At 44.3% G+C, this 24,891-nt stretch overlaps 1 protein-coding gene across 2 annotated transcripts in view; it reads right to left on the bottom strand.

The window, feature by feature from the left end:
• The window catches only part of SUDS3 (SDS3 homolog, SIN3A corepressor complex component), a 290,944-nt gene that overhangs the window by 180,810 nt on the left and 85,243 nt on the right, over window positions 1-24,891 (bottom strand). Inside the window, exons 13-14 of one of the 2 annotated variants that reach the window (XM_067700768.1) lie at window positions 24,181-24,248; window positions 22,440-22,797 (exon numbers count right to left, since the gene is read on the bottom strand). In XM_067700768.1, the coding sequence (XP_067556869.1) occupies window positions 22,709-22,797; window positions 24,181-24,248 (157 nt within the window). In that variant the 3' untranslated portion in view covers window positions 22,440-22,708. Of the gene's footprint in view, window positions 1-22,439; window positions 22,798-24,180; window positions 24,249-24,891 lie in introns of those variants that run through there. The other variant, XM_067700767.1, reaches the window with a different exon arrangement.

The raw sequence follows: 24,891 nt of genomic DNA, 5'->3' as shown, positions 1-24,891 counted from the left end.
AGTAACAACAGCTCTCTTGGTGCCCTTGTGATTAGAGTACTGAATAGGGGTACAGGTGGGCTTTACCCAGAAGAAAATAGGAATTTTCCAGAAATAAATATTCGGTAAATGAACGGTCCTTAAGATCCCTTTACATTCTGGAAATCTTAAGATCTGGAACTCCAGACAAAGTGTTTCTGGTTAAAATGGCTAAAAGAGTGATTTTTAACAATAGCGGTATGTTTGGTGAGGGCTGGCACTGTTCTTGAGCTGCAAGTGCAGCACGGCAGCATTTTGTAACCAGCAGGGCCCTGCACAAAAGTTGGGTCTGGGGACAAAGGAGACCTCTATCAACAGCCATTCATCTCAAGATGTGGCCTCCCAGCCCCACTCTCAAAGAAGAGAGTGACCCCACAGGACACCCACATGGGCCTAGAGATGAAGTCCTGTTGCCAGCTCAGTGGAGATGCATTTCTCCGCATCACACAGAGACGGCCCTGGCTTGCATCAGCGCGGCTCTCACTTAAGCTGCAGATGGCAAACGGAACACTCCTCCCCGGCCCCTGCTCCCTGGCCTGGCTGCTTCTACATTCCTTGACAATAATGCTGGTTCAGAAGCTGGTACTGGAGCCAGCCCTCACCAGGCACAGCAGGGAAGGCAAGGCAGAAGGGAAGCTGGCAAGGTGAGAAGCAGGGGCTATTTATTTTATGCTGGCCCCAGCAGCCTGGAGGGTACTGTGAAGAGTGGGCAGCGAGACCACAGCAGATGACAGAGCTTAATCAGGTAAGGGGTGGTGGGTAGGGGGCACAGGAAAACGACAGCCCCACTTGCCAAGTCTCAGAGACACCTGAGTCTAATTTAGTATAAGGAAGAGATTAGGGGAAAGGGCTGCCACCTTCCCCAGATGCAGAGCTCACTAAATCTAGTCTATTCAGTCTCCTCCACCTCTCTCCAGCCTGCTCTCCAACCCCACCCCGCCTGCTCTAAGTGACCATCATCTCACCTGGAGAGCTGGGACTGCCTCACAAACTCTCTCCCCCTGTATTTGCTCCTCAGGCCACAACAGTCCATTCTCCAACCAAGGACTAGAGTGATCAAAGTTAAGATCAGCTTAAAACCCAACAGTGGTTCCCCAAAGGGTAGAGTCCAAAATCCTTCACAACAGCTCACAAGGGCCTTCACAGGCTGATCCTGGCTGACCCCAACAGCTCCAAGCACCAAAGGGAGCTGGAGTACGTAGCAGATGCATTAGTGTCCTGCCGGATCCCCTCTCCTTTACCATACTGGCCCAACTTCCAAAGGCCAGCACCTGCTTTCATTTGCCTGATGGCTTCTCTGGCAATCGGAGCCCACTTTTGCTCATATGCATGGCAGAATGGAAGTGCCAGGGAATTAATGTCCCCCCACCCCAAGAGCAGTCCTCAAACAATCATTGATGGAAGATGGTGTATAAACACCATCATTCGTTGGGTGGAATGTTTGACACTGGCCCCCAAAGTTCCCCACTTGCCCACAGTGGTAACTAGCGTGATAATGCATCCTTTCCTGGATACCTCCCTTCCCTGTCTCACCTCCCATTTCTCAACTTGTATTAAGAATTGCCTCCCAGATGCAAACATCTTTTTATTTATTTATTTATTTATTTATTTATTTTTGGCTGTGTTGGGTCTTCGTTGCTTCACGCGGGCTTTCTCTACTTGTGGCACGTGGGGGCTACTCTTTGTTGCAGTGCGCAGGCTCAGTAGTTGTGGCTCATGGGCTCTAGAGCACAGGCTCAGTAGTTGTGGCGCACAGGCTTAGATGCTCCACGGCATGTGGGATCTTCCCAGACCAGGGATTGAACCCCTGTCCCCTGCACTGGCAGGCGGATTCTCAACCACTGTGCAACCAGGGAAGCCCCCCAGATGCAAACATCTTGCATTCAAACCTTTATCTTAGGGTCTTCCTTGGAGAGATTCCTGAAAATTCAACTATTTTCCATAAGCAGGCTTTCCAGCTATGTACCCATTTGTACACATTAGATATGTGCCATATTCTCTACAGCCTCAGGACCTTTGCACAAGCTGTTCCCTCTGCTTAGCATACTCTCCCCTCACCCCAACCCTACTGCCTACTGCCCCATCCATCTCCTGGATGGATTTTACTCTAGCTTAGATCTATGTTCTCAGGTAGGACTTCACTGACCCCACTCCACACACACAGATGCTTTGATTCCCTTGAAATTTGTTCTCCTCGCCCTCTATTTCTCTTTCATTTCACTCATCCCACCTGTAATTATTTTTGAAGCCTGTATTCCCCACTGAAATGTAAGCCCCATGAGAACAGGGACTGTTATGGGATCACTTCTGTATCCCCAGAGTGGAACACAAAATAGATGGTCAATGTGGAGTCAAATAAGTGGTATTTTGACCTAAAAAAAAAAAAAAAAGAAAGAAAGAAAGAAAAAGAAAGGTATAAAATCACCCATTTACTAATTGGATAGTCATAGACACCATCACTCAGCACATACGATGCACCAGGCACCGTGCCAATGGTTTCACAAACATTAATTCACCCTCATAAGTAGATACTGATATTAACCCTATTTGACAAAGGGAGAAACTGAGTCAAAGAGAGGTTAAGTAGTTTGCTAAATGGCACAGAGGTAACAAGAGGCAGAGCTGAGGTTTGAACCTGGAGAGCCTGGCACCAGAGTACACATATTTAACCACTGAGCTCTCCTGCCTCTCACTGCTCAGGAGGGGGACGCCGGTTGTAGAGAGCTTCACAGCTCCTGCATGCAGAGCTTTCCCCCTCAGAAGGCACAAAGTGAAGAAAAACAGAATCACTGACCTGGTGACTTTCATTCTCTGTACCAGATATTGACAAAGTACCTCCTATGTGCCAGCCACTGTGCCAGACACAAAGGTGGAGTGGCAAACAAGACAGACACTGTCCCTGCCCTCCTGAGGCTTACGGTCCAGCAGGAAAGACAGACACTGAATGAATAAACACACAAATAGGTATGCAATTACCAGTTGTTGTAAACACCGTAAAGACGACAGTGCACAGGAAGCACCTAACTGAAATGGGTCAGAGACAACACCTAAATGAAGACCCGAAATGGGAAAAGAATCTAGCCACCCTAAGGGGGTGAGCAGAGAACATGTCCCACCAGACCTTAGGAAATGCTGGATGTTATTCTAGGTGCAGGGGAAGCTGCTGGGGGGTTTAAGGAGCCGGAGATGTGGTCTGTTTACATTTGCAAACATCCCCTCTATCTGCGGGGGAAGTGGGTGGTGGGGAGCTGGGACAGCGAGACCAGCTCGGAGGCCGCTGCAGTGGACAAGGGGAGAGATGACAGCGGCTCCAATGAGGCTCTCCAGCAGGGCAGATGGGGAAACAGGCTCCATTTAGGACACTTCTGGGGAAAATCCACAACAGAACTTAGCATTGAGTTGGGTGGAAGGGTTGAGGCAGGTGGAGGAACATCCAAGTTGACTCAGGAGCGGGTGATGGGACATCTCAAGCCCGGCCAAGGGGACCAGCTTTCACAAAGTTTTATCCAGGCGGTTCCACTATCCTCAAGGCCCATCTTTCCCAATCCCTCCCTTCACCATAACGACCTCATTCCAGAACAAGCTGTCGGAGCATTTTAGGAAAGATGGAAGGAGCAAGCCTCAAAGCTAGCAGTTTCTGCATGCTCGTTATGTGCCAGGCATATATTGCATGCAATTCTCTCAAATATTCTATGATAAAAGGCCTATTACTATCACCATTTTACCGGTGAAGCTTAGAGAGGTTAACTTTTGCCCAAGGCTCACACAATTGATCAATGACAGGGGGCGCTTCAGACTTGGGGCTGGTAGCTTACACAGCCATATCCCACCCCTTTGCTCCCCATTTGGACAGATTTGTCTTTGGAGGACCAGCTGGTGATAATGTCTTCTTGCTGTGGGCCCTGAGTATCCTGGGACTGCCAGTGGTTGCCTGTGAGACCAGGGAAACTGACCAAAGGGGCCCCTGATGACTGAGTCTGAGACCACTGCCCAGAGGCATCCATCCTCACTGATACCCAGCAAACACCCAAGTTCTGCACAACCCACTAGTCTCAGCCCAGACTAAGGAAACCCCAATCACAATAGAAAAATACCGAGAGTACAAAAGGAATTAGGATTTTTTGGGTGGTTCCCTTCGGTACCACCAAGAGAGAGGGAGAAGAATGCAGGCCTGAAATACCCACTCGTCACACCCCTGGTCTGTTCAGGCAGCTCTCCTCTGATCTCCTGCCTCATTTAATTCTTTCACATACATTATCTCATTCAATCTACGGGTACAGATCATTCTACCTGTTCCTACAAGATGAGTAAAGTGAGGTTCAGCAAGCTCAGAGCCAAGTTCTGAAGCCAGGGCCTCTCTGCCTAAGTCCAGTAGCCTTTCCAACACCACTCACCGGCTTACTGTGAAACCTTCTTAGAGGTTTGCTCTTTAGTGATTTTTGCTCTACATGCATTTTCCCACTTCAGCATCAGCCAAGAATTGGAGGGGTGGGGGGAGGGCAGCAGGGGGATGGGGGTAGCTGGACTACAAGGACGTGACCCTAACAGGAGCTGTGATTTGAACTGAGTACAAATTGGTTCTCTGCTATCTTTGGAGCCGCTACATTTGCAATTCAGGACCCGATGCCCATGTACTGGGCCAAACACTGCCACAGTTTTCTGATCAAATCTCCTTCCCAGGAAGATACCACTTAAAAATTCTCTGTAACCACTCAGGCAATCTAAGCTCCTCTACAAGACCCATATCGCTGAACAAGCTCACAGAGGACTCCAACCCTAATCAGGCAGAAAAAAAGCCGCACGCACCATGACATCTGCGGGGCCAGGTGGTAAGACACATTCACAAAAGCCTGTGTGGAACCAAAAGGAAACATGAAGGTACTCAGACACCACTCAGTGCCTCCCTCACCCACATCCTTGCTAAGAGAATCTGCCCCCAGTCACAGCCCCTGGTTCCTCTTTCCCTCATGACTGATATCCAGCCATTGCACATAAATACATGCACACTGGAGGTTAAAATAGTAAACTCCTTCTGTACACACTGGTAAATTACCTCCCTGAATGCCCCTGAGAAATTCCATCTAAAACAATAAGGAAATGTGTCATCTCACGCAATGGAAGTCCATAGGTACGGAGGTCTTGGGACTTGTTGATTCAGCTGCTCCACAAGCACCCAGGTTCTTGTCCCTCTCCTCTGCCATCTACGGTGCTAAGGCTTTCTTGTTTCAGTCTAAGAGGAGAGAGACAGAACCTCTCCCCAAATCATGGACTATAATTTCTTCCTGTTAATGGTTTATTTGGACCAACCTGAGTCACATGACTACCCCTGGACCAGTAACAGTCACCAGGGAAATGCCTCCAGGGACATTTGGCAATTAATAGTCATCACACTATTAGTCTGGAAACATTAATAGTCATCTCACTGGGTATGGGATGCTACTGGCATCTAGTGGGTAGAGGCCAGGCATGTTAATAAACATCCTATAGTGCACAGGACAGTCCCCACAACAAGGAATTGCCTGGTCCAAAATGTCAACAGTGCTGAGACTGGGAAACCCTGGCTTGGATTAATCTAGATCAGGGTTAGCCAACTATAACCCATGTGCCACGTTTGACCCACTGCCTAATTTTGTAAAGTTTCATTGGGACACAGACATACTCATTGAGTTCCATATTGTCTACAACAGAGAGTTGTCACACGGCTAGTGGTGACAGAGGTCACATGCCCCCCACCCCCCCCAAAGCTTAAAATATTTTCTCTCTGGCCTTTTTCTGAAAAAACTTGCTGATCCTTGATCTGGAGCTGCGGATGGGAGAATATGTAAACAAAATTAGGGTTCTGTTAGGAAGGAGAAGAACTGATATTGGGAAGTAATAAACAGTAATGACTATCAAGATAAAAGTCTGTTTATGGAGGTCACACCGTAGGGCACAGCTCTCAGCAGGAATTTTCCCAACGAAAATTTAGTTCCACATAAAGGACTTCTTACAAAAACTAGGGCCTTAGACCTTACGCACATTTTAAGTTGGTGGGAGGTGTGAACTCTCCAACTTGCACCCGCCCCCCCAAAAAAATCCAGATTTTCCCCATTCAACTCCTACCACAGAGACAGAAGTGATCATCAGAGATCGGTGAGTTCCAAGCCCACAAAGATCTCAGAGTCAGGCCTGGTGTGAGCTCTGGGGCAGGCCACAGTCACCCCGAAATCAAGGGAGGGGCACACAGGGACGCTTTAGAACACTCCTGGGGGAGGGAGTTACCCAGCAGAGAGGCCCATGGGACAGACGAGAGAAGCACTCCAGAAACATGGCTGCCCAACAGCAGTCTTGTCCCATAATGCCCCAGGGCCTATCAGTAAGTCCTCTTCCCTCTACTAGTTTAAGTGGGGTTTTCTCCCTTGAACCAAAGGATCCCTGAGGAGGACAAGGCCTCCTGAGTCACTGAACACTCTTTCCAGGACCCTCTCCTCATTGCCTCAGGGACAGGGTAAATGTTCACTCCCTGGGTAGACTGACTCCTCCTCTCTCCTTCCATCCCGGTCATCGAGGGAGATTTCCGACCCATTTGGCAGGAAATTAGGCAGGCCCAGAGGCCTGACAGAACCTTCAAGATTTAAAAACTAAGAAACCCAGGAGGGAGACTGGTACCTGACTTTTCAGAGTTATTTTAAAGATTTCTTTTAATGGCAAGTATAAATGGTTACTGGACTTGTCAGACTTGAGTCAATATCACCTCCTAAAAAGGACTAAGAAGGAAAAAAAAAAAACAACACCTTTTTAAGTGGGAAAAAAAAAAATCCATGGCCATTTCTTTTCGACCTGGGATAATAATGTGACTCTGATCTTCCCACTCGTTCAGGCCGGTCTTTAAGTTATCAGAAACCCCCCCACTAAACACCCTGTTCCTATTTCTTCCCTATTTCATATTTTAATTGAATGGGAACCCTCATATCCTGGCCAATATTCATTACCCATCTGTTGCTTCTCCGGTTTTTTTCTAGGAGCGCCTGGGGCAACACTCCTTCCCGGAACAAAATCTCCTCTCTCTGACTTCCTCTGGAAGAGATTCTCTTTCCTGAAGCCAGAATCCTTTGCCTCCTGGAAGCAAATCTCTCCTGGAGGAGTCCCCCGGGAGCCACCATCTGGGTTTCCCGGCTGCCCTCTCGCTTCAGCAAGCATGTTGCCACCATTGGCTTCAGCCCACCCTCCTCAGCCTGAGGCTTTGGGAAAGGGGTCCCTCCCCTGGAACCACAGCCAAGGCAAGATCAAACAAATGACGATTCTGAGTTATACAAACTGACTTCTTCCCAGCAACATCACCGTGAAGACAAACACCTCATGTAAACATATTCAGCACACACACCCCGACTAAGTGCTGAATTCTACAGACAGAGATGAGGAAAATAGAATCCAAAGCCCCCAAGAAGCCAGTCTTGAATAACACTGTCCAGTAGAAAAGTAGGCACAAAAGGCACATTTGTAATCTGGGAGTTTCTAGTAACCACATTAAAATAAGTACAAAGAGGGACCTCCCTGGTGGTGCAGTGGTTAAGAATCCGCCTGCAGGGACGCGGGTTCGATCCCTGGTCCGGGAAGATCCCACATGCCGCGGAGCGGCTAAGCCCGTGTGCCACAACTACTGAGCCCACGCACCACAACTACTGAAGCCCGTGTGCTCTAGGGCCCGCACACCCCGCAACGAAGAGTAGCCCCCGCTCGGTGCAACTAGAGAAAGCCTGCACGCTGCAATGAAGACCCAACGCAGCCAAAAATAAATTAAAAATTAAAAAAAAAAAAGTACAAATAAACAGGTACTTCCAGGCACTTCACATACATTATTTTCTAATTTAATCCTCACAACAAGCATATGAACCAAGACCTTTTATTCCCTCATTTTGGAGATGGTAACACTGAGGACCAGAGAGGGTGAAACTGCTCAGGATCTGACACTGAGTGGCAGTAGGGGAATTAAAGCAGACAATTTAGATGCAAAGTCTATGCTCTTGGCATTCTTGATTATTGTAGAGAAGCTGCTATTTAGAAAGCTCAAGTAGGTGGGTCCCTTCCAAAACAAGAAGGCTGTTTTCTTTCATCCTTTAATCTACTCTGGCTTATAAATTTAGATTCTGAAAAATCTAGGATTTTTTCTGTGGCAAACATGTCAAGCCAAGACATTAAACTCAGACCTAACCAAATATGCTTTTGTCAATGCTGCAAACTGGCTCTCAGTTTGTTTGGCCCTTGTTTATCTGCAAAATATTTTCCTTCCTACCTTGTATCTGTTGCTGTCATCTAGCACAGGCACAGGGAGGCTAACTAGCTATGGGTCGGTCACACAGCTCATGACAGGTCAGAATTAGAACCCCTTCTTGGGGTTCCTAATCCACACTGGGTCCCAAGGAAACTCCTCTTGGATCTAAACAACCTCCCAGAGAAACAGCCTTTCCCCAGAGACACAAAGGATTAAAATAGAACATCTCAGGCATTCATTTATTGTGCACCTATTATATGCCCAGCACTGGGCTGCACTGGGCTAGGTGCTGGGGTTAAAGAGAAAACGACAAGATGCCCACTCTCAGAGAACTCACATTGTCTCAGAGGCAGCAGACAGAGTGGACAAGTCCACTGCAGTACCATGTGATAAGAACCACGAAAGGAAAACTGTGGGAACCCCGGGGCAAAGCACTTAACCCTGCCAGGTGGGTACCAGGGGATGGGGAAGTAGTGGTCACGGAAAACTCCCTGGAGGAGGTAATGACTGAACTGAGTCTTGAAGAATGAGAGTGAAAAAGTAGGAGACACAAGGCCAGGAAGAAATGAGGCTGGAGAGATAGGCAGGGTCAGATCATGAAAGGCCTTGAGTACCCAAGTAAGGAGTTTGGACATTTCCTTGAACACAATGAGGGATTGTGCCTCAGTTTCCACATCTAAAATGAGGGAAATAATCCCAACCACCTCATAGGGTTTTTGTGAAACTAAACCACAATTATTGTTGAAAGTTTTTAGAGAGACTGATAATATGATAATGCTAATTACTGTTAATATGACAACTACCATTAATTAAACATCTATTCCTTAAAACACTAAAAGTAGAACTATTCCTTAAAACACTAATAGCAGAACTACCATATGACCCACCAATCCCACTCCTGGGCATATACCCGGAGAAAACCATAATTCAAAAAGATACATGCACCCCAATGCTCATTGCAGCACTATTTACAATAGCCAGGATATGGAAGCAACCTAAATGTCCATCAAAAGAAGAATGGATACAGAAGATGCAGTACATATATACAAAGCGATTTTACTCAGCCGTAAAAAGGAACGAAATTGTACAGTTTGCAGAGACGTGGACAGACCTAGAGGCTGTCATACAGACTGAAGTAAATCAGAAAGAGAAAAACAAATATAGTATAATATCGCTTATATGTGGTATCTAGAAAAATGATACAGATGAACTTATTTGCAAAGCAGAAATAGAAGCACAGACATAGAGAACAGACGTATGGATATGGGGGTGGAGGGGGAAGGGGGGGATGAATTGAGAGATTGGGATTGACATATATACACTACTGTGTACAAAATAGATAACTAATGAGAACCTACTGTATAGCACAGGGATCTCTACTCAATGCTCTGTGGTGACCTAAATGGGAAGGAAATCCAAAAAAGAGGGGATATATGTATACGTATAGCTGATTCACTCTGCTGTACAGCAGAAACTAACACAACATTGTAAAGCAACTATACTCCCATAAAAAATAATTAAAAGAAAATTAAAAAATAAACATCTATATGTGCTAGACATGGTGCTAAGCACTTAGTGGACATCACCATTTTTCTTCTAAACATTTGTCATTATCTGAAATTGCATCACGTAATTGTTGGATTGTGCAATTACTGCCTGCTTCTCCCACTAGAAGAAAGCTTCCCAAGGGCAGGACCTGCTTGTCTTGTTTGCTGCTGCATCTCCAGTGCCTACAGTGGAGACTGACACATGAAGCAGGAGCTCAATAAATCATGGTTGGATGAATAAATGATGATCTCATTTACAATAATCCAGAGAAATAAATATTATTTCCTTGCTTTTACAGATGAGGAAACTGAAGTGTAGAAAGATCATTCAGGCTGCAATGTGGACAAAAGATGCAAGATGAGAAAGGCTGGAGGCAAGGAGACCAGTGAGGGGGCTATTTCAGACACGCAGGGAAGAAAACTGGGATGGAGAAAAGTTACTAGATTGAAGAGATATTAAGAAGGTGGGTGAATGGATGGATGGGTGGGTAGATGGATGAGTAAATGTGTGGATGGGTGAATATGTGGGTGAATAGATGGGTGAGTGAATGGATAGGTGGGTGAACTGATGGATGGGTAGATGGATACATGGGTGGGTTGGTTACTGATGAGTGGATAAATAGATCTTCAGAAGGCCCTAAATGCCCTTGCATGAAGCATTTTATACATAGAATAAAATTTTTTACCAGAAGTAACCAGAATGGATATCAAAATATTGTCCAGATGATGAAGACAAGTCTTTAACATCATCATATTCAGGGAATATAACAATCCTCTCCTATATGTCTTCATACCAATTTTGTCCAAGACTCATGTGCTCAATTACTCTTCCCATTACTCCCCCAAGACAAATAAGGCATCAATCAGCCCTTCAGCTGTCATTCCTTCAGCTGATTCCCAAATCCAGAGTGCTGAGGCTTCAAATTATTGTGTATATAACTTGGTTAAGCAGTACCTGGGTCCAGCTAGGATGATCTTATTGTCAGGGAGACAGAGTCGGCCTGACCTGCAAAAGCTCCTGCTGATGCTCTTGCTATTCCAGGGAGAGTGTTGAAGCCAACTCAGAATGGCTTTCAAAGATGAGTTGTGTCCAGTCAAGTTCGAATAGACACCCAGCCATAAAAACCCCCAGTTGTGTCATTCTCCCTTATTAAAGGCAACACGTAGAAAGGAGTCTGATCTGTTCTTTTTCTTCAGCTCCTTCTTCCCACCCTTTCCCTGTGTCTTGAAAACACATACACACACACACACTCACTGCCAAATTCAGGGCTAGAGTACGTGAAATACATTAAGACAATTTAAAGGACGCCCCACCTCAAAACAGTATCTTCCCAATCTTTCCTTGAAATTCCCCCATGAGCAATACATTCTTTTGTAATCAGCATTACCCTCTTGTGACCTGATGATCTCGTTTTAAATGATACTCAAGTATTCCACAGGCTAGACCAGCAGGAGTCAATAGGTCCCTATGGGAACTTCCCCTCCCTAGCCTGTCAATTTAGTTTGCTACGGCTGCTATTACAAAGTACCACAGACTGGGTGGCTTAACCAAAAGAAATTTTTCTCACAGTTCTGGAGGCTGGAAGTCCAAATTCAAGGTCTTCTCTCTATACCTGCCTATGTACTAATCTCTTCTTAAAAATAGAGAAACAACAGTCACATTGGATGAGGGCCCACCTTAATGACCTCATTTAACCTCAATTACCTCCAAAAGATGCTATCTCAAGTACAGTCACATTCTGAGTTACTGGGGTTAGGACTTCAACGTATGGATTTGGGAGGAGACACAATTCAGCCCATAACACCCTGGAACACTGAGTGGTCCAGGAAAGCATCTTTTCCAATACCCACATCAAAGAAGTCTCGTCTCCAATGGGACAGTTCTTAAGTATATCCACTTGTACATGAATGTTCATAGCAGCATTATGTATAAAAGCCAAAATGTGGGAACAACCCAAGTGTCCATTAATGAATGAATAAACAAATGTAGTAGAAGCATGCAATGGAATATGATTCAGCCCTAAAAATGAATATAGTACTGATACAGGCTACAACATAGATGAACCTCAAAACATTATCCCAAGGGAAAGAAACCAGACAAAAGACCACATAGGGGGCTTCCCTGGTGGCACAGTGGTTGAGAGTCCGCCTGCCAATGCAGGGGATGCGGGTTCGTGCCCCGTTCCGGGAGGATCCTGCATGCCGCGGAGCGGCTGGGCCCATGGGCTGTGGCCACTGAGACTGCGCGTCTGGGGCCTGTGCTCCGCGGTGGGAGAGGCCACAGCAGTGAGAGGCTCGCATACCGCAAAAAAAAAAAAAAAAAGACCACATAGTGTATGATTCCATTTATATGAAATGTCCAGAATAGGCAACTCCACAGAGACAGAAAGTGGATTAGGAAGGTTGGAAAAGACATTAAAACAAACCTGGGTGTATGCTTGAAGTGGGTGCACATGGAAAAAGGTCTTCAAGGATATGTTGAGATTACCAGCAGCAAGTACCTTTAGGGAGTGGAAGGGGAAGCAGCTAGGATTTCTTCACTGTTTACCCTGATACCCTTTTCTAACTTTAGAATATTTTAAGTACATTTTTAAACAAAAGCCCTCCAGCAAATTGGTGACGGGTATTACAACTTTTAAAACTGTGCTTGAGACAAATTCATAGAGATGTTTGTGCATGTGGATGCTTGCCTTATTATTTATAATATGGGAAATTTTCAAACTACCAATGTCCAATAACAGGGCACTGGTTAAATTAATTACACTATGTACATATACAGGAACACTATGGAGTCATTAAAACTCCTGTTTTTCAAAACCATTTAATGCACAGAAACTGTCTGTGATGCACTGCTGAAGTGGGGGGGGGGAGAAGAACACGACTAATTCTAAAGAGTACTGTATGTAAGGCCCCAAATTTTGTTTAAAATACCTGTGTGTATGCATATGCATTATATACAACCAGTATATCCACACGCATAGAAAAAGGTCAGAAAAAAATGTTAAAGAGGTTACCTCTGAGCTACAAAATTATGGGTAATTTTTATTCTTATTCCTTCAATCACTTCATAATTATTGTGTACCTACCAAGTGTTTCCTGTATTTCCCTTTTTATGAATATGTTTTATTTCTGTAACTAGAAAAGAACAATAAATGTTCATTTTAAAGGGATAAAAAACATCTCTGGAAACAAAACAGATTACCACCTTGCTCTCACTCCCCTAAATCTGAACTGTTGTTTGCACTTAACCTGAGCATGTGAAACCTGACCACTACAGGAGCCTTAAAGGAATGGGGATCAAGTGGGGAACTAAGCTTTGCTTCTGCTCAGGGACAAAACCATCACCCATGCAACCACTCACCATCATCCCATGTGGCCACCTTCCAAAGGTACAAAACCCACTCACTTCTCTCCTTTCCTACCTAGTGCTCCTCTTTTCTACACATCTTTGAATTGCCCACACTAATACTCGCAGTCATGTCCCTAGGTTGGACATCTGTAGTTTTTGCCAACCTGCATCCATTCACTCTTCTCCTAGCAAAGGATCCTGAATTATCTCTGAGGAATACCATCTTTGTGTTCTCATCCAATGTGTTACAGGTGGGGCTCCACCCCTAGCCCAGGGTCAGAACATACCACCCAGGTCCAATTCAATGGGCATATTAAACATTAAATCCCTCTGGTCAAAGTGACTGGCTCAGGATAATCATGTGAGCCCATGAGATTCAGTGAGGCTTTTGCTGGGTATGCTGGGATGAAGACTGTCCTACTTTTCCTGTTGTGTGTAGACATGAAACAAAAGTACATACTCCTGGGAACTGCTGGCAGTCACTGTAAGACCATAAAGGGAATACTAGTCTGTGAATGGGATCGACTCAAAGAAAGCAGAACACAGAGATGGAGAGAGAGAGAACAATGCACCTGGATCCAGCCATACGATGACCTTTTAGTTACTTCAGCCAATAAAGTCCCTCCTTTGCTTAAGCCAGTCAGAGTCGTGTTGCTTCAATGACTCCTAAACAAACACCACCAGCTGACATACCTGCCTTCCTCTGACTGACTGGGCAAAGGGCGTCTTGCAGTCACCTGCACTGGAAGATGTCTTAAACAGAAAACCAGACTTGGGTTTGAATCCTTCCTCTACTACTTATTAGCTATGTGACCTTGAGCCGGTCACTTACTCTTTCTCCTTCCTCATCTGTAAAAGAATAGTAACACCTAATTCACAGCCTTGTTGTGAGAATCAAATGTTAAGGATTTTGATTTTTAAGAACAATGGGAAGTCTTTCACAGACATTAATGAGGAGAGTTCTTCAATCTGTCTTGAAAAAAATCACTTTGTTGTATAGAGAACAGATGGGAGGAGGGCAAGAGTGAAAGCAGAGAGATCTGTTAGGAAGGGGCTTTAGAAGTCCAGGCAGATGATGGTGGTTTGAACCAGGACAACATTTACCCACTGTCAACTATAATACCAAATGACAGTTGTCAAAATGGCAATCACCAAGTTTACCAAAATTCCCATACCATCTCTGACCTTTTGCCATGTTATCTTCACATAAGTGAATTTTGTGCTTCAGTAAATTCTGCCACACCTTAAGCAATAATATGACATCTCGAGGTTGATTTACAAGAGATATAGACACACTATATTACATAACATATATGTTGGGGAAACACTGATCAAAACTGCCTGCCCTGGCCAGACCCAATAGTAACCACTGGCATGAGTTATCTTACAACAGGAGGTCCTGGTAAGGAATGCGGAACCAACAAGCTACCACCAAACGGGAGAATTTGCGAAAGGTCAAAAGGAGAGAGGAGACGCCAGCCCATATGTCCTGCCAACCTCCCAGAATCCTTCTTGCTAGAATCCATCTTGGCTGAGTGATGCGCGCCCCACCAGGAAGGACCCTGAGTCAGAATGATTGGCCAGAGACAACCCGGAAACTAACCCCATTACCGTAAAACCCGAGACTGCAAGCCACATGGCAGAGCAGTTCTCCTGGGTTCCCTTACCCTGCTGCTCTCCAGCCGGGCGCCCCTTCCCAATAAAGTCTCCTGCTTTGTCAGCACGTGTGTCTCCTCGGATAATTCATTTCCGAGTGTTAGAAAGAGCCCACTCTCGGGACCTGGAAGGGGTCCCCCTTCCTGCAACATGTATATGATAAATTACATGTCATATATATGAGAAACTACATACCATATATATTATATATTATATACATATTACATGTCGTAATATTTCTAATCTACATTAAGATAAGTACATAACTATTATTTTTTTTTAATGTTTATGTACACATCACCGAAAATCAACTCAAATACTACCATTAGGAGACAATAAACCACCCAAAAGGATTGTGGGAGGTACAGGGGACAGAAAGAACTATTTCTTCTGGTTATTCAGAGAAAAAGTGCTAGTTAGCAGCAAGTAAGGTAATTTAAGAAGGCTAGTAGAGAAGTCTTACCTGTAGATGGACCTTACTTTAAGAGTGAACCCAATTAAAAAAAAAAAAAAACCCAGCTGAGCAGAGAAATGGAAGGAAGATTATTTGAATGACAATTCCTTCCAGCGACATTTTAGACTGAGAGCTCCCCTACTGAATTAGTGCCTAGTACAATCATTAACTACTTGGCAGAAAACCTGGGGGCAGCTGGGGAGGAAGGAGGGGGTAGAGAGAAATCTTAAAGCCGAGCCCTGGCCCGTTTAAGATCAATTTGAAATGAAGATTTCAGAACGTCTGAAAGTATAATTTAAGTGAATGGGCTAAGTAGGCTTCTGCGAATAACTCTTCCACTTAGACAATGTTCCTCAAGAACACCCTACTCTGCAGTCATTAAAAAGTGTGTTTTAGGAGAATATTTAACGACATTGGAAACATCTCAAAAGCAGGTGGCAAATCAGCATGTACAGCATGATTCCAATTTCAGATTTTAAAAAGAAATTCTATACATGGGTTTAAAAAAAAAGACTAGGAGCCCACATTAAAATGTTAACAGTTATATTTAGATGGTGGGTTAGACGGATGATATACATTTTCTCCTTTATTCGTGTCAGAATTTACTCAAGTCTCTGATAATTTTTTAAGCAGAGAAGGATAATTAAAGGATTTTTTAATATGAATTCATTGATGGTCTATTGTAAACTGTACCAATTTCTTATTGACTAAAAACATAAAATAGGAAAACTCTTACTAGAAGAGCCAAATCTGATATTTCAAATATGATGGTATAATGATAGTTAACATTTGTAACCACTTAATACATGTGAGGCATGGAGCTCAGCACCTTATATAATCATGTCATTGACAATGATTCCTCACAACCTCTCTATGAGATGGGTATTTTTATGCACATACACCCCTCAATTTTCCAAACGGAAGAAACTGGGGCTCACAGCAAAGACATAACCTGTTCAAGGTCACTAGCTGGCAGGTGACAGAGAATCCAGGTCTCCTTATTTCTAATTCAGGGCTCTTTCTCCTCCACAGCATTGGGTTTCTACAGATGCCCTAGTTTATGAGCTGAAAATATCCCATAATTACCCCATAAATAAGCCACAGAACTTATTTATTCCTTGCATTTAACTTATTATGTAGCATTTAAAGGACACATTACACTGAGCAAGAACCATCAATCTTTCACATAATGCTCCGGTTAATAACTTGGTAATTATAATCCACAGTCACAAAGCTGAATATGCTTGTTGCTTCCATGGTGCCAGATCACCCTTTAAAGAAGAGAACTCATCAATTACCTCCGACCTGCTCACTTGGTGAATTTACACCCTCCCAGAGCACCAGCACTTACCATGGTAGTCGGAGAGTTCAATAGTAATTGCAGGGTTTCCCTGGCGGCGCAGTGGTTGAGAGTCCACCTGCTGATGCAGGGGACACGGGTTCATGCCCCGGTCTGGGAAGATCCCACATGCCGCGGAGCGGCTGGGCCCGTGAGCCATGGCCACTGAGCCTGCGCATCCGGAACCTGTGCTCCGCAACAGGAGAAGCCACAACAGTGAGAGGCCCGCGTACCAAAAAAAAAAAAAAAAAAAAAAGTAATTACAGAGTCCCTAAACCTAAGGATTTAAAAAGCTGTGTGTCCATAATCCCCTTTAACATGGTATCAGAATATCATCTGGCCATTCGTCAACGTTAATAGAACTCCTATTGGAAAGCATTCACTCTGTGTATTCCAAGACCTGAGCTAACCACTTTGCGTACAGAAGGAATAGTAGAATAAAATGTTTATCAATCTTATCAGACCCAACATCTCTTTGTATCAGTCAGTTTCTGGTGCATAACAATCTCAAAATCTCAATGACTTACAAGGAAAAAAAACTTACAGTAAGTCCCCTGCACACAAACGAGTTCCGTTCTGAGAGTGCGTTCACAAGTCCAATTTGTTCATAAGTCCAACAAAGTTAGCCTAGCTACCCAACTAACACAGTCAGCTATATAGTACTGTACTGTAATAGGTTATAATAGTTTTCACACAAATAATACATAAAAAACAAACACAAAAAATAGGACATTTTAAATCTTATAGTACAGTACCTTGAAAAGTACAGTAGTGCAGTACAACAGCTGGCATACAGGGGCAGGCATCAAGTGAACAGGCAAGAAGAAGTTACTGACTGGAGGAGGGAGAGGCGGTAGGAGATGGTAGAGCTGAAGGATCGTCAGCAATAGGAGATGGAAGGCAAGCTGCAATTTCACTCACAAATCCTGGGCTTGAAATAAAGATACTGTACTACTGTACTCTACACAGTACTGTAAAGTACACAAAAGCACAACCACTTGTAGAGGATGCACTCGTGACAACGTACGCCAGACACGTCAACTAACTTATGCAACTGGACATGTGAACACACGTTCACGTCTTTGAAAGTTCACAACTTGAAGGTTCATAGGTAGGGGACTTACTGTATGTTTTTTACTCATGAGTCTGTGGTTGGCTGTGGTTCTGCTGAACTCATCTGGGACCCCATGAGCTCGGCTCCAGGTTAGGCTCGGATCTGTTCCAAGGGTCTCTCCATTCTCCACAGAGCAGTGGACACACATTTTCTCACAGCAAATGTCAAAAGAACAAGCGGATGAGTGAAAACACATGATGCCTTTTGAGCACGGGGCTCAAGACTGGCATACTTCCATTTCTGTCGAGGTATCATTGGCCAAAGCAAATTTCATGGCTAAGACCGAAATCAATGAAGCACATAAATACTCTCCACCCACTCTACTGAGAAGTACTACAAAGTCACATGGCAAAATGTGTTGATGTGTAATTCCATTATGGGAGAGAAGGAACAACTGGGAGCAATGATCCATTCTACCCACCCTTTTATAACAAATATATTGTAATGTGCCCTTTATACTACCACAGAATGAAATTCAGAGGTAGTATAACCTACATAAATGTATCATTTTCAAAAATCAATTACATATGTAAATGCTAGAAGACATAGTGAGGTAGTCTGATGATGGCATATAAATAAAGAGCCGCTGTGGGCATAACAGATGAAATACAAGCTGATTCAGGGGTGTGGTGCTGGCTCCTCGAATACCTTGAACGACGTTTCCATGGGTGATGTGATTTTTTTTGGAAATGGTATACAACTATGGATAACATTTTGAGCAAAATAAACTGCAACCATCCCTTGATGCATACTGTAGAAAAATCAGAACATGCTAAAACTATGCAAAATATACTCTATATGTAAAACAAGCTCAGATGACAATAAATGAGTTTTCCACCTACACGAAGGCCTCGCAGGGTACTGGCAGGTCAAGCAGGACACAGGAAAGATCTTCCCCACACATCACTAAATGTCTAGCTCGCCTGGTCCTCTAAAGCAAATCATACCAAAGTCATAATTTTGTAACTCCCCATCACCATAACTACCAAAATCGTCCCCACAAATTTCTGAAAAGAGCCCTAGGGGGCAGTATTGACCCAGTGAGAACCACTGGTGTTGCATTAGAGTGAAATCTTTGAAGTTCTACAGCCTGATTCTGAATCCAAGCTCTGCCTCGTACTTACTAGCTGTGTAACTTTGGACAGGTTACTGAATTACTCTGAGTCTGCCTTACTCATAATGTTGCTTTAAGGATTAAATGGGAGCATGCAAATGGCAAAGCATTTGGCACAAAGCTTACACACACGAAGCACTCAACAAATGTCAGAGCCTAATGTTATACCATTCAGTTAACTTATTCCCATTTCACAGATGAGGAAGCTGGGGCTTGAATGAGATGTCTTTGGACATCGTTCCTCCTCCTCTCCCTGATGTCTTCTAGTCTAAAGGTGGGTAATTGCTGATGTTCTCCTGAGGATCACTTTCAGAAGAAAGGTGAGACTGGAAAGGTTGTGGGATTGACAGGTGAGTCCGTGAGTGGAGGGGACCTGGATTCAAATTCTAGGCTAGGATATGTAGTGGTTTTACTCTGAAAAACAGCATTTCCCAGGAGTTCCCTGGCTGTCCAGTGGTTAGGACTCTGTGCTTTCACTGCCGTGGGTCTGGGTTCAATCCCTGGTCGGGGAACTGAGATCCTGCAAGCCATGCAGTGTGTCCAAAAGAAAAAAAAAAATTTTTTTAAATACATATGTATGGAATTAAAAAAAGCACTTCCTTTCACATCTGTAGCAGTGTTACCACTTGGCACACTTAAGAATGCTGGCAGCACAGAATCGTCCAACAGTGGTCCAGAGGAGGACATGGTCTTCAGTGGTAACGTCAGGAAAGGTTAGAGAGGCAGAATCCAAGACAGGCTCTGGAACCAGATGCCAGGGTGCAAATCCCAGCTCTACCACTTACCATTCATACATCCATTCGACCTTGGGTAAAAACTCCCCTGTGCCTCAATTTCTTCATCTGTAGAACACTAGTACATACCTCACGGGGTTGTTGTGAAGGTTAAATGAGTTAATAATACACGTAGAGCATGTAGAACAGTGTTGGCATATGATAATCTCTATATAATTGTGCATCATTGCACAACTGGTGTCCACCCACAAGTTCAGTGCAGTCATATAGAGCCTGACCCATGGTGGGTGATAAAAAGTGGTGAAAAGAGACGAGTGGATGGAGAAGGGTAGGAAATAACTGTGCACTTTGGAAACATGTAATGTTCAGTGTCTGATTTGGGCATCTGGAAAGCTACAGTGGAGTATTTACACTTATTGCTATGCTCTCAACCACTAGACTGGATGGTCTTTCAAAAATGCAGAACAAAACTGAGGTGTGTCAAGTTGTGCTCACAGCAGTTAACATTCTAAATGAACTAAAGCCATCAGCATCAATTTATACAGACTTGTCTTAACAAGTAAGGAGGTTTTTTTTTAACCTCTACTTGTCAACATTCACAAAGGAGAATGAAGGAGGACGCATTGGTGAGAAAAAGAATGGGACAACAGGAGGAAGGAAAGCAGAGAGAAGCAGGGTGCCTAGTACAGTCCTGATGCATAGTAGGGTCTCGATCATTACTTGTTGAATGAGAGGATAACTGGATGGAGGGATGGAGGGAAGGATGGATGGATGGATGCCTAATCTCCCTTTCTGCCCCCATTTCAACCTTCAAACAAAGACAAAAGATTTCCAGAGATGAATGATCATCTCTGTTTTTTAAAGCCAACAGCTTCCTTAGGAAGAGATGATGAAAATACCATGTTTTCCAGTGTTGGACAAATCATAAATATCTCAAATTGTAGTGAAGCTCTGCCACTTACTAGTTATGTGACCTGCAGTGAGTCGATATGACTCTCTGAGCATCATTTTTCTCATAAGTGGTCTCTAAGAATCCACACAGTGCAGACATCATATAATATCATGAATGGTTTATGTGCATGAGTGTAGGCTCATATTTATACATTATAACCAGGGCCCAGTTCATTAGTTTTGTTCATGCCAACTCTCTTATCATTATTATTCCGCAGCCTGTTATTGTATATTGATGACTCTTTACTTCTACACAGTACTCAAGCGTTTATAAAACACTGTGATGTCATAGCTACCACTTATTTAATGCTTATGTGCTCTCTCACAGGTCCTCACAACTCAGTGAGTAGGTACTTCCAATCCTGTATCAGTCATATATTCCCCCCAGTGATGCTGAGTAACAAGCAAGCACAAAAACCCCAGAACATTTAGCAATAAACATTTATGTGGGGTTCAGCCAACCAAGGTGAGGCTCATCTGATTTTGCTGCCTTGCTCACGAGCCTGTGGGAAACTGCAAGTTATCTACACAGCTTTGCTGATTTTGGCTGGACTCACTGACACATCTGGGGGTTGGCTTGATGTTGGCTGATTTAGGATGGCCTCTGCTGGGATGCCTGGGACAACTCAGGCTCCACAACATGGGCCTCTCCTCCTCTAGCAGGATTGCCTGGAAATTTTCCCATGGCAATTGCACAAACACTTTTGCAGACCTCTGCTTGCATAGCCTCTAACATTGCTTTGGCTAGAGCAAGTCACAAGACCCACACAGATTATTTAAAAGATGGGAGGGACTTCCTCGGTGGTCCAGTGGATAAGACTCAGCACTCCCAATGCAGGAGGCCCGGGTTTGATCCCTGGTCGGGGAACTAGACCCCGCATGCATGCCACAACTAAGGGGTCACATGCCACAACTAAGAGGTCCACATGCCACAACTAAAAGATCCCGCGTGCCACAAGGAAGATCTCACGTGCCACAACTAAGAGCCGGTGCAGCCAAAATAGATTTAAAAATAAACAAAACCAAATAAATAAACAAAAGATGGGAAATACACTCCACCTCTTTTATAGGAGGAATTGCAAAGGCTGTTATTGGTTGAACTGTGTCTCCTTAAAATTCATATGTTGAAGTCCTAACTTCAGAATGTGACATTCAGTCCTATCTCAGAATGTGACACTATTTGCAAATAGAGTCTTTACAGAGATAATCAAGTTAAAATGAGGTCTTTATGGTAGGCCCTACTCCAATGTGACTAGTATCCCTATAAGAGGCAGCAATTTAAACACAGACTAGGACACAGGGAAGGAAATGTGGAAAATGCCACCTATAAGCCAAGGAGAGAGGCCTGGGACAGATTCTTCCTCACAGCCCTCAGAAGGAATCAACTCTGCCAACACCTTGATCTCAGATTTCTGGCCTCTAGAACTGTAAGATTATAAATTTCTGTTGTTTAAACCACCCAGCCTGTGGTACTTTGTTAAGGCAGTCCTAGCAAACTAATACAAGGGGTAAAGAATGAAGGTAGGGACTTCCGTGGTGGCAAAGTGGTTAAGAATCCGCCTGCCAATGCAGGGGACACAGGTTCGAGCCCTGGTCCGGGAAGATCCCACATGCCGCGGAGCAACTAAGCCCGTGCACCACAACTACTAAGCCTGTGCTCTAGAGCCCACGAGCCACAACTACTGAGCCCACGTGCCACAACTACTTAAGCCCGTGCGCCTAGAGCCTGTGCTCCGTAACAAAAGAAGCCACTGCAATGAGAAGCCCACACACCGCAACGAAGAGTAGCCCTGGCTCGCCGCAACTAGAGAAAGCCCGTGTGCAGCAACAAAGACCCAACGCAGCCAAAGATAAAAAAGTAATTAATTAATTTAAAAAACAAGAATGAAGGCATTAATGCAATCAATCCTCAATACTTTATTTTTCAGTGGGGACACTGAGGCTCAGAGAGTCTGGTTAATGCCACCCAAGAGGCATCGGAGGTGTGAGTGGAACCCAGGTCTTCTTTACCAGACAACCTTGCACCTGCCATGGAAACATTTCAGTTCCCAATACTTTGTCTTTTCCTAGGTGGCGTCCAACAGGGAGGCACCGGCACATGCAGGACACTGTTCATGCCCAACTAGGCAAGGCTGTGCATGTTGCTTCAAAGCTTCTGTTTTAATGATGTAGTAATTGTTTTTATGGCTTTCCAATGAAGTGTGCAGAGCTCTGATAGGCATCACTGGTTTCTTGAGGGCCTTTATTTGACCTGAGACTGTACAGAGCTTCTGATAGATACAAAAAGGCGTGTGAGGCAAAGAGGAGAAAATTCTGGTCAAATATTTTTCAAAATATTTTTTGGCTAATCACTCTAAACATTTGAGCCACCAACTACATCTGCAACGAACATACTCAATTATTTGGGATAACTTTGAAGCCACTGGAATGATTTCTTTGGACAGAATAAAATGAAAGGAAAAGAATTGGGTCATTAATTCACGTTATCAGTCAGCGTTCTTGAGACAAAAAGAACCAATAGGAGAGAGAGAAAGAGAGAAAGAAAAAGAAAGGAAGGAAGGGGGGAGAGAGGGAGAGGGAGAGAGAGAGAGAGAGAGAGGGAGGGAGGGAGGGAGGGAGGAAGGAAGGAAGGGAGAAAGAAAAAGAAAGAGAGAAAGATTTATTATAGTTATTGGCTCATATGATTATGGGGGCTGAGAAGTCTGCCATCTGCAAGCTGAAGACCCAGGAAAGCCAGTGGTGTAGCTCAAAGGCCCCAGAGCCAGAGAGCTGACATATAGATTCTAGTCCAGGTGCACAGGCCTGAGATCTAGGAGTGCCAAGGGCAGGAGAAGATCAATGTCCCGGCTCCAATAGTCAGATAGGGTTAATTCAACCTTCCTCCACCGGTTTATTCTATTCAAGCCCTCCGTGGATTGGATGAGGCCCACCATGCTGGGGAGGGCCACCTGCTTTACCTAGTTCACCAATTCGAAAGCTAATCTCTTCCAGAAGCACCCCGACAGACATAACCAGATAAAATATTTAGCCAGCAATTTGGGCATCCCATGGCCCGGTCAAGTTGACACGTAAAACTAATATTTACTGAATACCTACTACGTGCCATGCACTGTTACAGCTCTTAGAATACAGACATGAGTGAGGTACAATCCACACACACAAGAAGCTTCACTACCTCATTCACTGTTCACTCAACAAATTCTAATTATGAGCATCTACTGAGATGAACAAGACACACATGGTCCCTGCTCTCGTGGGGTCTACAGGTGGGCTGGTGAAACAGGTATTGGATAACTGATGGCATAATTAAGCAATGACAATAGTGATGAGCGCTGCAAAGGAGAAGCTGAAGTTGTTAATGACTGTGTGACAGGAAGACCTGATCTATTTATTTTGGGGGGAGGGGAGGGAGGGTGGAGGGATGAGGAAAGACTATCATTAGGAAATGAGGTTTGAGCTGAGATTTTTTTTTTTTTTTTCTTTTTTTTTTGCCATGCTGAGCAGCGAAAGCACAGAGTCCTAACCACTGGACTGGCAGGGAATTCCCTTGAGCTGAGCTGAGTAGGGATTAGCCAAACAAAGATAGTGGAAACTTCCTCCTGAGAAGGAGAAAAGAAGCTGCCCAGACACCCAGGAGCTGGGCTGGTACTTACTGTCAGCTTGGCCTTGGTGTTGCGATGAGCCGTTCTGCTGGCACTCACGGCTAGGGCTTGGCGTTCTCCTGTTGAAGATAAACAATTGCACAGAACATCAATATCAGACAAGGCCACTCTGAGTCCACAGGGGAGCAAGACAATGGAACACAGACCAAACATGAACACCATCCAAACAACAAAAATGACCAAAATTCCCCTTCCCTGTCTAATATGAGGGGCTGCTGCTTCTTGACCAATTTCCCACATGAGCTGAATCAGCCTTTTCTCCCTTTGGATAAGATTTATTAAGATGCCCAGTCATAGAATTACTCCCACTTCCTGCCAGTATCCAGTCCAGAGCAAAGTCCCAGTTCTTTAAACCCTCCCCAAATCACCCAACCTAAGTCCAAATCCCATACTAAGTCCTTTTTAAAACCTTCTTACTGAGATACCCCACAGCTCCCATAGTGCCTCTCCCCGCTCACTGCAATGAATACTAATCCCAATTTGTTCAACTGCGAGTGTGTTCCTGGTGGTCTTTAGCTGAAGGGCATTGACACTTGGTAAATCTGGATGTTTAATTAATATTTATCATAGATAATGTATTAGTTTTACAATAAATTTAAGATGGAATTGTTTTTATGTGCTGTATACACACATTCACAGTACACTGAGAACCTTTTATAATTAATGTGTCTAGTATATCTTTATTTAGATTCGAAGCGTAGT

This window comes from Pseudorca crassidens, chromosome 12 (genome assembly GCF_039906515.1).
Source record: "Pseudorca crassidens isolate mPseCra1 chromosome 12, mPseCra1.hap1, whole genome shotgun sequence".
Lineage (NCBI taxonomy): Eukaryota > Metazoa > Chordata > Mammalia > Artiodactyla > Delphinidae > Pseudorca > Pseudorca crassidens.
The sequence above is the reverse complement of the archived record's forward strand: the minus strand, read 5'-3'. Positions and strand labels throughout refer to the sequence as shown.